At 52.2% G+C, this 18,567-nt stretch overlaps 1 protein-coding gene across 1 annotated transcript in view; it reads right to left on the reverse strand.

Moving 5' to 3' along the window:
* Positions 1 to 18,567, reverse strand: part of BCAR1 (BCAR1 scaffold protein, Cas family member) — a 111,699-nt gene that overhangs the window by 26,985 nt on the left and 66,147 nt on the right. The window contains 1 exon segment of the mRNA XM_020963643.2: positions 2,141 to 2,806. Within this exon segment, the coding sequence (XP_020819302.1) occupies positions 2,141 to 2,806 (666 nt within the window).

Consider the following 18,567-nt stretch of genomic DNA (forward strand, 5'->3'; position numbering starts at 1 on the left):
CTGCCCTCCCCCAACCCAGTGCCCTTGGTTCGGCTCCCCAACTCATTTACAGCCACCCGAGCATTGGCCTTAGCCAAAGAGAGAGGCAGAGGGGACTGTTTTCTCAAAGCACCCCACCCTCCAGGGGGAGAAACAGCCTTGGCGTCTCTGAACTGACTGGCAAGCTTGCTCACGACTGATTACCGCACAGGACCAGTCGTTAGCAAAATTGTCAAATGGGCCAAATGTTATGTTCAGAAATTATCCTTTTGCCTGTTGGCATCTCCAGCCCCAGTGATCCTATCTCCAGCCTAGATCCCTGGCGCCTTCCTGCTGCCTCCAAATGCTTATGGTCTCTTCCATAGCCCCTTGTCTCTTTCCCATCAAAATGTAACTAGAAACTAAGTAGAGTGAAGGTGTTCAAGTATGATAACGACTTCAGATGTTGCCCCTCCTAAGGTATATATCTGAATTTTAACTCAAGCCCATAACGTCCCAGTGAAATTCAAGGGGATAATTCCCAGTGGTAACGATTACAACCAGTATGGAAGATATTTAAAGCAATGGAGACAGTCTCTGGTGCCTCAAATCACAAAGAATCGTAAGATTTGAGGTTTGGAAGGGACCTTAAAAATCATTTTGTCCCATTTCCTCACACGAACAGGTGGCTACCTATTTTACCTAAGGTTATGGACCATGGAAAGAGAAGGTGTGTGTGGTGGCTAGTGCCCCTCTGGACTAGGCCAATGCCAGATGGGAGCACATGCGTGCGCACGCACACACACATATGTATGGACACATACACGTACACACACACACACACACACCCTTGCCCCTGTCGGGGGGCTGCCCTGGAGCACACACCACTGCCAGGCCTACATGAGCATATACTAGGTATCTAGTATTGGTCCATCATGCCTCCCCACATGGATTCTACTTTCTTTAAAGGCAGGGGCCCAGCTGTCTTTCCTACAGCATCATCTATCCCAGAGCTACGTACACAGCAGGGGCCTAAACAGTGCTTTGACTGGACTCCATTTATTTGTAGGCTAGGAGCCTGGGTAACAGCAGGCGAGAGTCTATCTGAAATGACGTGAGGCACCATCAGGAGCTCGTGTGCGGACACACGTGTCACAGGGGTAGATACCCAGAACCTGTTTTTCGGTCCAAGGCTGCATCAGACAAGCTGGGCCCCTGCCCATCTCAGTGAAATCCTAGTGCCGAGCCAGGGGAAGGGTAAGCTCAGCCTGGCTGGCAGATAAGGAGGCGGCCCAGGCTCAGGGAGAGGTCTGGCAGGTACAGGCTCCTCCAGGGCGTGGGCACTGGGGGCCAACACCCACACTCTGCCATGCATGCACACAACTCACACTGTGTGTCTGTCACACATACATAGACAATCTCTCACCAACATTCTCAAACAGTCTCTCTCTCACACTCACACTCTCTCACACACACATGTATGTACATATGCCTCTCAGGACTCAGTTTCCACATTTTCTTCTGGCTCAGACCTGAGATTTCATTGTACCTCCTGGGGAAGAGATTCTCTCCCCCAAGGCAGGAGTGCTGAGCATCGACCTCATGAGGCCCACCCCTGCGCCTGTCAGAAGTGAGGCTTCCTGACCCTGAGGCCGGCTCTCCATCTCCCACACTGCCTCTCTAAGTTACAGCATCCAGGATTCTCAGGACATCTCTCTCTCATCTAAGCAGTAACTGGGCCTGACCCCACTTAGTTTCCAAGATCTGATCAGATCTAGGGTGCTCGAGGCAGATGGTAGCCCGGTGGATGGAGCAATGGGCCTGGAATCAGCAAGACTCGAGTTCAAATCTGGCCTCAGACACTTCCTAGATGTGTGACCCTGGGCAAGTTACTTGACCTCTGTCTGCCTCGTTTTCTTCAACTGTAAAATGGGGACAATAATTGCATCACCTCCCAGGGTTGTTTCAAAGACTGAATGATGGCAGGGTCACATAGAAAGCACTTAGCGCACTGCCTGGCACACGGGAGACATTTAATAAATGCCTCTTCCTTTCCTTTCCTTCCCCCGCACCAGAGGGCTCAATCCCCACGCACCCCAATTCCTGCCCCAAGAGTCGTCCACCCAGAGCTCAGGGTAGCCAATAAAATGACAGGGCTGGTAACATCCCAGAGCAACTGTACCTTTGTAGGTGGCTTTGTTCCTTCCCAATTCCGCACATCCATGGAGGGGGGCACCTGGTAGATGTCTTGTCCCATCCCAGCTGACGGGGGCACTTGGTAGATATCCTGAGGAGGGCTCACAGGCCCGGGGGGCACCTGGTACACGTCCAGTGTGGGATTTAGTGATGGGGGGACTTGGTAGATTTCCTGGGCTGGGCTCTGGAACTGGTGATGGGGCGTCTGCTTCTGGTACATCAGGGGCTGTTTGGCCGGAGGAGACTGGAACTGCCCGCCTGAAGGAGGGACCTGGTAGATACCCTGCTGAGCCTTGTTGGAGCCCGGGATCAGGTAGACACTATCTCCTTGGGTCTGGTAGGCAGGGTGCATAGGGGCATATTGGGAGGCTGGCGAAAGCACATTGTAGAGGCCCTGGGGATGGCAGGGCAGGGCCGGCTGGGGCTGAGGTTGCCCCTGGCCTGGCCCACTCTGCTTCTTGTCATACATGCCCACCAGGATCTTAAGCCGGTTGCCTGGCACGATGCCCTGACGCCCATGTAGACTGCAGAGCCACCAGCCATCCAGCCCTTGAGTGTTGCGCTCCAAAACCGTCATGATGTCACCCTTGCGGAAGGACAGCTCATCAGGGGACTCGGCCACATTGTCATAGAGGGCTTTGGCCAACACATTCTGGGGAGAGAGGGGAGACAGGTGGTTAAAAGCTGATCGAGACAGGAGCTCTCCCTTTACCGCTGATCCTCCCTCCAGCTTGGCCTCTGCCTTGGATGGAGGCCCTGAATTAGGCACAGCTCCCCTCCCCAACACCAGCATCAGGAGGCCAGGGACGGGCTCCAAACATCCCCCAACACCATTTTATGAATAATTTTTTACCCAGTCAGGATCCATCATCCCTGAATTTCCCTGACCCTTCCCGAAGCTATAGCACTGGCCCTGACCACCTACCAAGCATAATGAGCACCATTAAATCGATCTCTTTACTGGGCTGAGTAAAATTTCCTTTTCACTTCCCTAAAACTCCCTCCTTCACATTGCAAGGGCCGGGTCTGCCTCTCAGCTCCCAGTCTGTACCCTTCTTCTGCATGCCCTGCAGGCTTTTCTAGAACAATCATACTCCCCAACTCCTCCACCCTCCACCCTGGCTGGGTCTTCCTCTATCAGCACATTCACTTTACAGCTGAGTGCCCAGTCCAGGGGCCAGAGGAGGGACACAGGCAGCTGCTAGGGGAACATAAGACACACCATCTCTGAGCAGCCAAGAAAAGGCAGAGAGAGGGCCGGACATCATGAGGGCTCAGGACCAACCGAGAGAGAGAGAGGGGAAGATGCCCCTCTCAGGAGGATCACCGAGCTACTCAGCATAGGACATGCTCCCTTCCCTTCCATTTTCCCCAGGGGCTTGACCAACCCTCCTTTAGCTGGAGGAAGCCCCCACCAGTTTAGAGCTGTCTGACAGTCTGAACCCAGGACAGGAATAACAGGAGCCCCAGAGATCTCTGGCCTGAGCTCCGGCTCTCACCAGAGAGGTCCCCGGTTAGTGGGAATAGTAAATCCCCCAGAGTCATGTATGAAGTTATCATTATGTAAAATATGGTCCCGGGTTCTAGCTCCATGGAAACAAATCATGTGAATCTGAAAAATGTGACCATTGCAGGAGATCCAGGATGGACACTAATTGGGACCTAGTGGTAAGGGGTCACACCTCCGAGGCATTTTACAAAGCACTTTCCTTACAACAAGATCTAGAAGGTGGATAGACAACTTATGTCTTATCAGCCTTGTCGGACAGATTTCAAAAAACTGAGCCTCAGAGGTGACTTGCCCCAGAGCACTTCAGCCAATAAGTGACAGCAACAGAACTTGAACTCTGCTCTTCTGACTGTGGGTTTCGTGTTTTTCCCACTACACTCTGCCACCTCATGGCTGTGACTACGCAGTCCTGGGTTTCCTGACACATCTATTCCATTAGTGCCAAACTCACAGAGGAGGAGATTCCGAGCTGGGCTGCAGAGACAGTCACAGCCTGAACAGGCTCGGTGGGGATGGGCTGACTCACTTCTGAAGCCAGGCTGGGCCCCAAATCCAGGCTCCATGCATCCACCAGAAGGATGACCTGGTCTGGCTGTCCCCTCTCCCCTAGGAGGCATCAGGAGCTCCAGGGCTGGGTTACCTCACTTCTAAAAGGCTGCTGAACCCCTCATCTGTCCAATGGGAATGACCTCTTGCCCTGCCCCAGCTCTATATGGTTCTATAAACACAGCACTCCCCGAATTCTATCCAAGCCTCCAGGCCCCTAAGAAGGAAGAAGCAGGAAGGCTCTGGGAGGGGGTGGGGCTGAATGAGCCCAGGCCAGGGATAGGAGGCCCAAGGCCACCCTTTGCCCTTCACTCCCTCCCCATCCAGGAGGAGGCCTGGCAGGTCTCTCCTCACCTTCACCACCCACACCAGCTGCCACCCCCACCAGTAAGGGGACCTCCTCCTCCCCCTCGGGTTTCTCTGAACACTTGTCTCCCCTTAGTACTGCCCTTAACGCTCCTCTCCCTCCCCCATCAAACTGCCCAGACTCCATGACTGGCTCAGCTTCTTTGTCTACTCAATGCCTACAACAGCAATCGCACATGGGAGCTGCCGAACAAACACCTATTTGTTGAATGGAATAAGACAGCTGAAGGGGACAGCCAGCAAGTGGGGGGAGGGGAGGGTTAAGAGACAAGTTGTCCAGGGCCTAAGCTGTGGATCTAACCCTGTAGGGGAAAGAGTGGATAGAGAGCTGAGCCTGGAGTCAGAAAGACCTGAGTTCAAATCCAGCCTCAGACACTTACTAGCTGTGTGACCCCAGGCAAGTCACTTAACCTCTTTTGCCTCAGTTTCCTCAAATGTAAAATGGGGATAACGACAGCACCTATCTTGCAGGGTTTTTGTGAGGATCAAATGAGATCTGACCCACAGAAGGAGCTACATACATGATTATTCCCTTCCTGTCCATTCCCGCTTGATTCAAAATCAAGCACTCTGAGGAGCAAGGGAATGGGGAAAGCAAGGAAAACCAACCCCCTCCCTCATAATCCACAATATATACACGAATTAGAAAACTCAGAATATCGCACAAATGGAGTAAAGACACAGTGAGGCAAGGTACTGAAGAGAGTACTGAGTTCTATTTCAGCAGAGCTAATTAACTATTCCCAGATGATCAGAGGCAGAAAAGTCTCCCTCTGCTCAGCCAGAAAGCATTCTGCAAGTCCTCTTGATCTGAAGTCTGTGCTCAAGCACTGAGAGATGGAGGAAACCTCAGAAGTTATTGTCCCACCTTTTCACTTTGCAGATGAGGAAACTGAGGCCCCCGAAACTCTCCCCCAAATAACTGGGGGGCGGGGAGGGAAGGATGGAAGGGGGGGAAGGGCTGGGGGCTCAGAGGCAGCTGCTGCTCCCCCTGACAGTACAGCCAGGCTGGCTCCCTGCTGGCGGTTCCCAGGAAAATTGCTGCAAGGCCAGTCCAGCTGTTCTGGGCCCCAGGGAGAGCCAGACCTGGAGTGCTTGGAAGCCAAGAGGAAACAGAGAATTACTGGGAATGTAAACAGAAAAACAGGATGGCCCTTCCGTGGGGAATCAGGGTGAGTGAGCTGGGGTGAGCTGGAGAGAAACCAGAGAGCAAGATGGGGCCGGGGGGATGGGCCAGGGAGGGTCTACACGTTCCTACAACTCCAGCTGGCTGGATGCCTGAGCACAACTGGAGAAGCAGCTGGCAGAGCGGGGAGCGTCAGGCCCGGGCTTGGAAGCTCACTCTGCTTTTTGCTACCGTGTGACCTTGGCCAAGGCATTTCACTTCGAGTGCATCTCAGTTTCCTCCCATATAAAACTAAGGGGCCTGGGTTCTAAGGTTCCTTCTATTTCTAAATCTGATCAATGTCTAACTAGGGGGGTTGGCTCAGAGGAAGCCAGAGCTAACAAAATTCAGCAGAGCCAAGAGCCCAGCCAGATAATCATCTAATGGGGGGGGGGGAGAGAAGAAGAGAAGGCAGGAGCAGATTTAACCCTTTCATCTCTTCAATAGGCCACTCTCCCCCCTATCCCACCCACCAGTTCACTTCCTTCCTCTGCCCTGACACAGAAGTAAAAGGCTATGAATGAGACCCAGCCAGGCTGGGGAACAGAGCTGAGATGCCCCAGGAGCAGACTTCCCAAATATGGTCTTAAGCCTGCCTCCCCTCTGGAATTACATCCTGTCCAAAAGCTGGCTGCTGTTGGGGGGGGGGTGCTGGAGGGGAAGGGACCGCCTACGGCTGTGACCCTAGAACATAGAAGCTCCCCTCCTCTCTCCATCACACCCACCCACTCCAGGCTTCATTTCCATTTCGGGTGGCTAGCTCCCACCCCTCCCCCTACACCTTCCCCAAGGACAGGAAGTGCCTGGAAAGTGAGTCAGAGGGAGAATTTCCCCTCTAGCCCAGTCAGAGGCTGTCAGTCCCTAGGACTGGGGGTGGGGGTTGAGGGGGACAGCAAAATCCAGCCCACCCTGGAGACAAAAGGGAATTCCCCTTCAGCAAAGGCCTCCTGGCCCAGAGAATGGAGGACCCTGACAGAAGCCTCCTTTTCCCAGCATCACTCATCTTCCCTGCCTCTGGAGGAGCTGGGCTGCTCAGGCCCTAAACAGGCCCATTTACTGTGGCCAGCTCCTCTGCTTCTGGCCTTCCCTCTCCCCAAAAGGGCCAAGAACGAACTCTGGACCAGAAGTCCTTAGGGCACCTCCCAACTGACACCAGGTGAGAAACGCTGAGGTCCTAAGGAGTTAATTTCTAATTGGGCACCCAGATCTTTTGTTTGGCCTGCTGGCCCGCACCATACTTCTCCACCCCCACCCATGAGCTCATTGTAATGTCTGTGCAGGTCTTGGCTAAAGACTGCTGCTAATTGTATAGTCTATTCTGAGGCCTTCGACCTAGAAGACTGAAACTACCTTGGGGGCAGGGAAGGTATTTCCATCCCTAGGAGAGGAAGGCTTCAGGTTCAGATTAGACATAGTACATGCTGCCCTAGTCTAGGAAGAGAGGTGGGGGACTATGGCTAAGGAACACTGGATAAGCTATCAGACAGGGTAATTTTATTGCTAAGTTTGCTAGTTTTTCTTTCTTACGAGAGAGAGTACATATACTGAGAAATGAAAGAAAAGGCTATGGTACATTAAGCCAATAAAACAGAAGGCTTGGACTCGGAATCTATGAAATGAAACCTTGCCAGCCCTACCATCAAACACCTTCATTTGGGGGGCCCTGGGATTCTGGGAGGGAGGGACTTGCCCAGGGTCACATTGCTAGTAAGTGTCTGAGGCTGGATTTGAACTCAGGTCCTCCTGATAGAGCCCAAGGCTCTATCTACTGGACCACCAGCTGTCTCTAGGGCAGTGGCACTAGAGAGTCCCATCTCCTCCCCAGCCCTGAGAAGTCTCAGCTTTTCACCTGAAGCAGTGTGGTGTAATGGATTTTGTACCTGTATACAATTTGTATTACTGTATTTGGAGTCAGGAATATCTAGCTTTGATTCCTGCCATCCTGCTTCCTAGACTTACTAGCCGTGTGAACCCAGGCAAGTCACTTAACTCCTCTCAGTTTTCTGTTCAGTAAAATGGAAGATGAGCACCTAGTCCACAGGACTGTGGTGGGGATCAGATGAGATAGTGGATTATAAAGCACTTAGCAAATGTTCAAAAGCCATATCAATGGGGTTTATTAGCGTTCCTGACGATTCTCAAGGTGCTGATCTCCTCTCTTGGGCAGCTACTTGAATGACCAAGGCTGGCATTTCAGTGGAGTGGACCTGCTTGGGATGTGTGCCCTCCACCTCTCCCAGATCAGAAAAGGGAGGTCAGGGAGGGCAGGGAAGGGAGCAATCCCATAGATTTCCATCTGCCTTCTCACTAGACTGAGTCAGGGAGTCACAAGTTCTAACACAGGCTCTCCCAGAAGCATTACTATGCAACCCTGAGCAAGTTACCTCATCACCCCGGGGACCTCTACTTCTTCATCCCCAAAAGAAGATTTGGACTAAAAAGTCCTCTAAGGCACCTTCTGTCCTAAAACTCAGTGACTTGGCTTCTCCCTGGGGCCAGACTCCAATCAATGGCTGTGGGATCTCTTGGATCCAGACAGCAGGTGACCAAGTCATGGCCTCATGATTCTGGGTGGGCCATGATCAGAGGTAGGCCTGAATGTACCTGTATTGTCACAAGCTCCTCCAGGGCCCCCATGGCAGTTATCAGGGACATGCATTTAAAGGACCTTGAGGCTGATGCTTAGGATGGGGGTAGGGGGACCTACTTGCTTAACTGTGGCGAGTCTCCTGAGTCTCAGGACATATCTTTGGAGAGAAAGTAAACACTGTGGGTCCCCCCACATCAAGGACTTCTGCAGTCCTCTTGAAGTTGCAGGCAGAGCAGATGCTATGCTATAGCTACCCCTCAAGAGGTCATATGCCTTCTGTCTCCAGATTTCCATCACCTGGCCTGAATTCCCTTTCCCTCCCAATAATGCCTCTCACCCCCACTCCCAAGCCTTTCCACTTATTTAACTTCTACTTCCTCTGAAGGTCCAGCTCGAGAAGGAGCTCAGCTGCCTCTGATGGCCCAGTCTTGGAGACAAGCTCCTGAGATGCTAGAACACTTACTTGACAACATGGTGCATATTATCTTGTATTACTAATTTTTTATTTGTGTCCCTTGTCTCCAATTAGACAGTATCTCAGAGGGCATACGCTCAATAAATACTGGTAGGTGTGGGACTGAACTGAACAATGGTTTAGACCTCAACATCCCTGGCACAGTCCTGGGTATATAGGAAACACCCAAAAGTATCTGCTGCTGGTGATGATGACAGGTGGACAGAGGACCTGGGTAAACTTAGGCACTGCCTCACCTACACTGAGAGGATGCCAGTATGGGCCAGTTCCCTGACACGGCCAGGCATCCTGTTGTTACCTGGGGAGCTCACATAACACACAGCCCCATGCCATCTGGCTGGTCCTCTAGCCCCAGAGCTAGCCCCTTGGGAATCAACTGATGAATTATTAAATATTTAGGATGTCTGTGCTACAACCTGTGAGGACAGATGAGAACTTCCTCATCTTTTTGCTTGCAAGAAAACCTATTTCTTGGACAAAGCACAGAGTTCCTACTTTCCTTTTTTTTTTTTAAAGGCAATGGGGTTAAGTGACTTGCCCAGGGTCACATAGCTAGTAACTGTTATGTGTGTGAGGCCAAATTTGAACTCAGGTTCTCCTGAACCCAGGGCTAGTGCTCCATCCACTGTGCCACCTAGCTGCCCCCAAGTTCCTACTTTTTAAAGACCCAATGAGAAGCCTGGACTTAAGAGAGGCAGGTGAATTGCCTAGCCCACCTCTGGTTCCTGGTCACTCACTCAGGCTTTCTCTCCTGCTGAACAGCCAAGCAGGATACATACACCTCAGAAAGACTCTCTGGATGCAAACCTGCAGCAATCTCCCCTTGCCCTCTTGGGACAGCAAAGCTGGGGGGGGGGTGCCCCAGTGGGCACCAGTGCCAAGATGCCACAGTTAGAAACTCTCCACCAGCCTGCTTCACGTGGAACAACAAACTGGTTGTTAGTAAATGGGTGTTCAAGGGGCTAGATGTTGAGGGCTCTCCACTTCCAATAATGTGGCTCATTGTGTTCTACAAGTACATCTCTGGGAGTCCTCAAGGCAGCACAGGCCACATAGGCCTCCAGACCCTTTTCTAACTGAGTGTCTGGTGCTACACACATACACATACACACACACACACACACACACACACACACAGAGCAGCCAGCGGTGGTCTCCATTCTGGAGATCCAGGGAAAATTGAACTTCTGCCACCAGGAAGTGAGTGCCTTCTCGGTGTCTTTGCTCACTCCCTGGGCTGCTTGCTCCAGCTGCGACTGGGGCTTCAGCTTGCAGTTTGAGCTCCAAGTATCAGAGGGAAGTGAACCTGGGATTTACTGAAAACAAAAGATCGGGGACTGAGGTGCCCAGAGTACAATCCCTAGGTGGGGGGAGGGGAAGGAGGGAGTGAATTCAGGGGTTAGGAGCAGGAGAGCAGCTCTGCATGGTGGGAAGAGGCCTGACTTGGGAACTTGGCCATCTACCAGTCCCTGAACTAGGAGCTTCATCTCACAGGCCTCAGTTTCTCATCTGTGAAATAAAGACAAATACACACCCTGCCTACCTCACAGGGCTGCCTGTTGTGAGGATCAGATGATATCTGGCACAGAGCAATGCTATGCACATTGAAATATTACTATTATTGGGAGAAAATTGTTAGACTCCCAGTGAACAAGAAATATCTCTTCAGTTCTGTCCCTCTTCTCACTGCATAGAGCTGTGCCATGAATACAGTATGTACTCCACAGATAGTGGCTGATTTAAAATCTAAAATCTAAAAAAGCCTCAGGAGTGGGCCAAATACAATCTTTTGGTTTTTTGTGGTTCAAATACTTTCTAACCTGCTGCTGGACACTGGTCATAAATAAGAGAGGCAGGTACCCACGGACAGAGGCAGGAATCCATCCTCGATCCCCACCTCACCCCCCAAATGGCTCCATCTTCTGGAACTCTTCCTGAGGGCTGAGAGGTCCCTTGGCCTAGGGCTCCAGCAGGGCCATCTATGGAACATGGCAGAAGAACAATGCTCTCTCAAACTATTGTGCCCCAAAGTACACCGGCTGCTTCCCTCCGGCCTTAGACAGGATTCTGGAAGGCAGCTTTGCCACTCATTCATGAAGGAGCTGGATCGGAACTATAAATAAATTATGAGAACAACTAGAAAAATGCAAACATTCACCTAAGTAGGTTCCAAGGCATCAACAGGAAAGGATGCAACTGAGGGTAAGAGATGGGGAACCGCAAAGTCAGGGCTCTGGATCTAGGGCCTAGAAGTGTTGTGGCCTGCATAAACCCAGTAATCAATCAAAAGGGCTCAGGCCTAGCGTGATGCCTACCCATGGATTTCATTTTCCTCATGATCTACCAGGGAAACAAAAGGAAGTGAATCTGTCATACCTTAAATCAACTAAGCTACAATCTCTTCTTCAGGACTTCAGGGAGACACATCTGTGCCTATGGGGCCCTGCACATAGTAGGTGTTGAATAAATGTTCCTGGAACGCATTAATGACTGAGAGCAAATGGGGCCTGTACCTTCCCAGAAGCTAAATGTTACCTATAAAAGGGAAAATTCTACTCTTGCCCCAGGGAGGAAAACCAATTCGATGAGCTGAAAAGAGGAGCAAAAAGCAGCTGCAGCTCAGAGACTGCTAAAATCCAGCCTCTTCCAGCCTGATTCAGGAAGATATCACCAGTCAAGGGGCCTCCAAACCAGGAAGATTCTGCCAAGAAAATATGCTTGTCCTCAGAGAACTACAGATTTCAGGGCCTGCAGTGTAAGAAAGAAGGGGGTTTGGGTCAGCAGTTTTGGAGATGGCAGATTTACTGGCCAAACCTCTGCCTCCTACACCTCACTTTCAGCCAGTGTGATAGCGTCTCACTGCCCAGAGAGATGAATGCCAGGACAGCGTAAACCTGGAGCTCAGAGGGTCTGGGCAGTGCTCTGATTGCTGAGAAGGGAAGGGACAATGAACCACCTTCTATTCCTTGTGATATTCTGTACCAAGCAGCTCATAAGCCCCTACTCACTTCTTCGCTACACCCAGGAAGGCCAGAGACCCCCTTCCAAGTGCCACTAAACTCATTCCTGCCTACTGCATCCTGCAGAAGGCCCTTGCTCAGGCCACAGGGTGGAACCCTTTTCTAAAGGGACCTGGCAGCACCCGGCTCCTGCTCTTGGCTAACATCAACAAGGGGACTATATGTCTGGGAGAAGCCCAGGCCATTACTGCCTGCCACACAGAGGAGCCCTTTGTCTGAGGGAGAGCAGAGACGCCTCCGCCTAGATCGATGCTCTCTGACCTCGGCTGGGGTGAGCCTGGAAGGGCCTTGGGTGAGGGAGTTCCCATCTCCAGGGCTCGGCCTCCCGGAGAACAGGGACACCACAGGGCATACTGATGACACTGCCCTCACCACCAGAATCACAGAATGCCTGAGCTGAAAGGGGGCCAGCCACCTGCCTCGTTTTATAGATGAGGGTGACTTCACCAAGGTCACAAGCTGGGCAGGGCCAGGATTCAAACCTGGGCCTTCTGACCCCACATCTGGTGCTTTCTCTTACAGTACACTCGTCCACCACTGATATCAAGGGATAAATGAACATCTCAGACAGACTCCTGTGAGGACAGGCCAGACAGAGCTTCAATTTTCTGTTTCTGAGGAGTCTCCTCCAATCAAGGAAATTATGGTATTTGGGAGCACATGTGTGGTGGGGTAAAGGACTGTGTGAAACCCAGAACCAGCGGCAGGCAGAAAGGAGCCAGGAGTCTACACTCTGTCTCGGGCATCTGGGCCTTAGCACTTTGGCAGGATCATGGGAGGAGAGGCGAGATAAACCCTCACCTACCTCCTGACACCAGAGAGGCCCCAGGCAGGCAGACCGACAGCTGAGCTCTCTAGTGCCGCTCTGAAGCGGGCACAGGGAAACTTCTCCTTCTCCATTTTCCTCTCAGTCACAGCCTGTGCTAACAGGTCTAGGGTATTTGTAGAGATAGGAATGAATACCTGAGCCGACCACAGTGGGTATCTGAGGCAAACATACAAGGCTAAGCAGTCCCTCTCCTACTTCCAATAAGGATATGCAGGGGGCTGGCAGACAGGGCAGCTCAGAGGGGGTTTATCAACTGTCAGCTTCTTCCCCTATACTCCCTCTCTTTCTGAGACTTCTAAGAATACCAAGGTACAGCTAGGTGGTACAGTGGATAGAGTGCCAGGAATCAGAAGCACCTGACACACTCACTAGTGGTATGACCCTGGGCAAGTCAATTAACTGTTTGCCTCAGTTTCCTCAACTGCAAAATAAACTGGAGAAGGAAATGGCACACCACTCTAGTATCTTTGCCAAGAAAACCCCAATATGGTCATGAAAAGCCAGGCATGACTGAAAAGAAGAACAAAAGAAGTTGTCTCGGGGCAGCTAGGTGGTGCAGTGGATAGAGCACCAGCCCTGGAGTCAGGAGGACCTGAGATCAAATCTGGTCTCAGACACATAATACTTCCTAGTTGTGTGACTCTGGGCAAGTCATTTAACCCCAACTGCCTCACTAAAAAAAAAAAGTTGTCTGGCCTCAGAATCCAGAGATTTTCAGGCTGATGGCAAATCAAACGTTCCCTCCCCCTGACTTTGTCTCTTCAGCTAGTTAAAAAAAAAAAAGAAAGAAAGATCCCCAACACCTCCCCCCTTCATACATGGGTGTTTTGGTTTTGTTAATTTGAAAGAGACTTATCTAGAGACCACACAAGGACCTAGAGAAAAGTGGAATACTGGATACCACCAATACAAGGACACACATTTGTCTTGTTATTAATGCTAACGAGGCTGACTACCATGACCTGTAGGTTGGAGGCAGGGCAGAGAGGTCAACAGAAGAGACACATGACATCGAGATCACCTCATTCTGTAGTTCTCAAACTTTTTGGCCTCAGAACTCCTTCACACTCCTAACAATTTTTGAGGCTCTGCCCCAAAGGAGTTTTTGTTCATGTGGGTTACAGCTCTTGATATTTGCAGCATTAGGAATAAAAACAGCTTAGTTTTATTATGAAAACAAAATTGTTGTTAGTGGTATCCCTCTGAAATTACACGTATATATTCTGTGTTTATCTGCCGGAGTTCGTGCTGCTCCCCCCACCTCCACCCCCAAGACTGTAAAGCTGAGGAGACAAGGATGATTTGTTTTTCCATGGTACCACAGATGTAGGGCTGGCTAGAAAGTACCTGAGAAACCCTTTAGTCCAAGTGGGGCTGCAAGAAGGGAGACAGATACAGAAGTGGTTATGGTTAAGTGCCTGGCTCAAGGTCACAGAGATAGTCTAAGTATCAGCAGCAAGATTTGAACTGGTGCCTTCTGTCCTGACTTCAGTGCCAGTATCTCTCCTACTCTGTCAAGTACAGTGCCAGGCACAGAGCAGATGCTTACCACTCAGGCAACAGAATTAATCCTGGTTCACTAGGTCCCTCAAGGGTCAACCAAGCCAGCAGAGCTGGCTCTGTGGTCAGAGGACCTTTGCCATCAACAATGGGTGACCTGTGCCTCAGTTTCCTCATCTGTAAGATTAGGGGAGTTGCTAAACTAGGTGGTTTCTAAAGTCCCTTTCCAGCTCTACCTTCTCCAGTCTCCTGAAGGCTAACTATGTTCACTCCATCACTTCAAAGCACCCTCAGCTCCTTTAAAAGAGAGCCCTGGCGATTTCAGGGAAACTCCTCTCCTCCACCCTCATTTTAACCTGTTCCATGGCCTGGCTGTGCCCTCAGCAGGGCCGAAAGCCAGCCAGGGAGGAGCCTGTGTTGACTTACCAGGGCCCTGGCAAGTAAACAGTCAACCCACAGCTCTCTCCAGCCCAGACTTGCCTCTTGCTCCAACACCTGTACTGACTTTCTGGTTCTTGAACAGCAAAGGCTGCACCCTTGGGGCATGGAAAAAAAAATATCCCAGCACAGGCAACCAACTCCCCAGCTTCTTGGCATCCCTCAGGGCAGGGGGTGCTGAAGAGAGAGTGAGGCAGACTCAGATCCATCTTCCACACCCTGTTCCTGGGAGCAGGGCCCAGCCTGCCTCCACTCCACCTGTTTCTACAGCCCAAGTTTCTTTCACCCTGCCAAAACACCTTGATAAGAACCCCACGGCACACCTGCTTCTCCCAGCTGAGCCTGGCACTGCCCACACTCCAGCCTATCTCTTCAGTTCTGACCCGGTTTGGGGGGAAAGGGAAAGGAAATGGGAACCCTTACAGGAATACTGAAAAAAGAATGGGAGTGACGGGGCAGGGAGAGCATGTTTTGTGTCATAACCCAGTATCCGCAAACCATCCCAAAGTTGCCAATCCGCTATGCTAGGCCTACGCTGCCTCCCCCACCTCAGATTTCTGGTTTTCTATAAAGATATAGACATAGATATCGATCATCCTGGGCCTAGACCTAACTAAGAACAGACACACAGAGGGAGGAAACTAAAGATTTTCGGAGGTGAAAAAACACTTTGCAATCAAATGGCATCTGGATACAAGGTCCCCGCAGGGATGGGGCCATCCCTGCACAAGGCACAGGACACCCTAAAAGCAGGTCCTGGCTAGTCCTCTGTTTCCTTCCAACAGTCCCGAGATCTGGCCTACACCTGGAGTTTTGCAATAGCAGGTAGAAGGAGCGAGGAGCACAGAAGGCTGCGAGTGGGACTCCTCCGATTTCCCTCCCTTCCTCCCCCAGCTAGATTAACAGGGCTGTGTTCTCTTCGTGAATCATTAACAGACTCCAGAGGGCCTCTGACATGCACAGGCACTGTTTATCAGCCTGACTGATGTCAATCACTCACCACTACTCTACCAGGTCCAAAAGGATCCTCCCACCCACCCCCACCCAGATGGGCAGGAGGTCATGAAGGGAGGTGCCCAAAGCCGCCATCGCCTCCTCCCTTAGCGGGGCCAAAGTCAGGCGGGTCAGCTCAGAAAAATGGACCACTAATGCAGGACCCCAGGCTTCATTCACATTGACTCCCACCCCGACCCCTACCCCCGCGCAGACTACTTTTCTACCTTTGTAGGCAAACGACGCAGTCCAAATCCTTCCGACAACTAAAATTTGAGAAGGTTAGGACTGCGACCTCAAACAAGCACTGGGGGTGGGGAGGGGAACCTTTCTGGTATGCACATTTAGTAAAGAACCCCACTACTTATGGCCCTGGCCTGAGCCAAGGGGGGACCCCTGGTTCCCCAGCCTCCTCTGACTTTAGGGCGGTGGGGTGTGTTAGACCAGGGATCCCCCAGATGATGTCGAAGGGTGTAAACCGAACCAGAAAGACGATCACCTGAGCCAGCGCCTACCTTAGGCTACGGCTTTCCCGAAAAGATTCCTAGCAGGAAATGCCACTCATTTAACCCCTTCTCGCCCGAATCAAGAGTTCGAGCAAATAGGGGTGGGTGGGTGTGTGCACCCCTCCTCAAAGCAAAGAGGGAGATGTGTTCTGGAGGGTAATGGGGGGATGTATGGGAAGGAAAGGGGGCGTGAGCCCTTCCCCGAAGCAAAGGGGTGTGTGTGTGTGGGTGTGTGGGTGTGTGTGGGGGTGTGTGTGTGTGTGTGTGTGTGTGTGTGTGTGTGTGTGTGTGTGCGCGCGCGCGCGGAGGGGTCCTATGGAGGGGGTGTGCGCGTCCTCCTCCTTAGCACAGAGGAGGCGGTATGAAGAGAAATGGGGTGTGTGATGAGGAGGGGGGGTCATAGGAGAGAGGAACGTGAGCCCTTCCCCGAAGCATCGGGGAGTGTGTGGAGGGAGGGGTCACAGGAGAGAAGGGTGGGCGCCCTGCCTTTAGAAAAGGGGGGTGTGTTCGGGGACGGGGGATCACCTAGGAAGGGGGTGCGCCCCTGCCCGCGGCAGAGGAAGGGCTGCGTCCAGGGGAGAGAGGGGGAAGGACAGCAAAGGAGGGGGCCGAGGGCTGGAGGCAGAAGGGGGGTGTGTGCCGGAAAGGAGGAGCGTCCTCCGGAGACACTCCTCTCCTGGGTCCCAGCCGGGCCCGCTCGCTCGGGCTGGCCCCGGCCCCGGGCCCGGCCCCTGCCGCACTCACCAGGTAGTTCATTTTCTCGGGCCCCGGCCCAGCGGCCTGGGCCCTGCCGGGGAGCAGGGAGAAGGCTGCTCGGTCAGGGCGGCCCCGGCTCCAGGGCCCCGCTCCTAGCGCATCGCCGCCGCCGCCACCGCCGCCGCCCGGCTCCCGACGCGCAGCTCGGCGCTCGCACACTGGCCGGGGCCGCCCAGGGGCCGGCGAACCTTCTGCCTTCGCTGCCCAGCCCGGCTCCCGGCATGCCCGGCCCGCCTCCCCATTGGTTCTCTCGGGCTCCTCATGCAAATGAGCCGCCGCCGCGGCGTAGGCTGTCCGAGCGCCCGCCAGCCTCCCTGGAGCACGCTCCCCACCCGGACTGGAAGGAGCGCGTGCGCGCTGGGGGCTGTTTGAAGGGCCGGCCTCGGAGCACGTGCCGGCCGGGGGCCTCGAGGGAGCCGGCAGGGGCCACGTGACTGGCGCTCGCGGATCCGCAGTGCCGGCCCGTCCCCATCGCACATTCTCCCGCACAGTTCTGCCTAACTGAAATCGGGGCTCCTGGTTCGCTGCCCTAAAGGTCATCGCCCTTTATTAACGACTGAAGGTCTACAGACTGCTTCCCTCCCAACGAGACCAGTCCATCTCCCACCTCCCCACCTTTGCTACAATGCTGTTTCCCTCACCCCCGCCAGACTCCCCCACTACACTCAGCTTAAGTCCCATTTCCCTGTCTTTCTTCTAGACTGGCTCAAGGCTCACCTTCTGCAAAAGGTCTTTGCTTGTTCTCTCCCTCTCAGAGAGGACCTTCCATCTATTCTGTATCTAACCTCTGTTCCCAATTATCTACATATCTCTCCTTCATTACAATATAATACACATTGATTAAGCGCCTTCTGTGTGCCAGGCTAAGCACTGGAATGAATGTGAACTCTTTGAGGGCAGGGGCTACTTTTGTCTTTGTAAACCTAGTGCTTTGCACACCAGCTGGCATGTAGGGAAGGGCGGGAGGACCTGGAGTCAGGAAATTAAGACTTTTTTCAGTCAAGTCTGGCTTTTCATGACCCCATTTGGGATTTTCTTGGCAAAGATGGAGTGGTTTGCCATTTCCTTCTCCAGCTCACTTTACAGATGAGGAAACTGAGGTAAGCAGGGTTAAGTGACTGGCCCAGGATTACACAGCTAGTAAGTGTCTGAGGCCAGATTTCAGTTCAGGTCCTCCTGACTACAGGTGGGGCACTCTAAGCACCTGCCCCTGGCACAAAGTAGGTGCTTAATAATGCCTATAGGTAATGATGATGGTGGTAATGTTATAGAATATAAACTCCTTGAGGGCAGGGATTATTTCATTTTTATCTCTGAGCCCCCTCCAATGCCTAGCACAGTACTTTGCCCAGAGAATAAATGGCTAATGTATTGAATTATTGACTCCTCAGCTACCTCAAACCTGACACTGCCTTTGGGGTCACAGAGGAGAGAAAGATTTGACAAGGAAATCACCTCATTACGTCTCAGGTTGTAACTGTAAGAGAACTTTTATGAGTCTTTAAGGACTAGACATTTCAGAGCCATTTCAATTCCAGAAAACCAGGGGGAGTGTAGGCAGAGCCCAAGGCGTACCTAGGCATGGACAGGGCTGCCCTGGACATGCAACTGAAAACCAAATGAATTTGCTTCTTTTTCATTTTCTGAACAACTTTTCCTCTTCCCCTCTACACCTGACCTCCAACACTGGTTTGAAGTTCCCTAAAGGCCAATGATTTC

This window comes from Phascolarctos cinereus, unplaced genomic scaffold (assembly GCF_003287225.1).
Source record: "Phascolarctos cinereus isolate Bilbo 61053 unplaced genomic scaffold, phaCin_HiC Scaffold_2;HRSCAF=192, whole genome shotgun sequence".
Classification (NCBI taxonomy): domain Eukaryota; kingdom Metazoa; phylum Chordata; class Mammalia; order Diprotodontia; family Phascolarctidae; genus Phascolarctos; species Phascolarctos cinereus.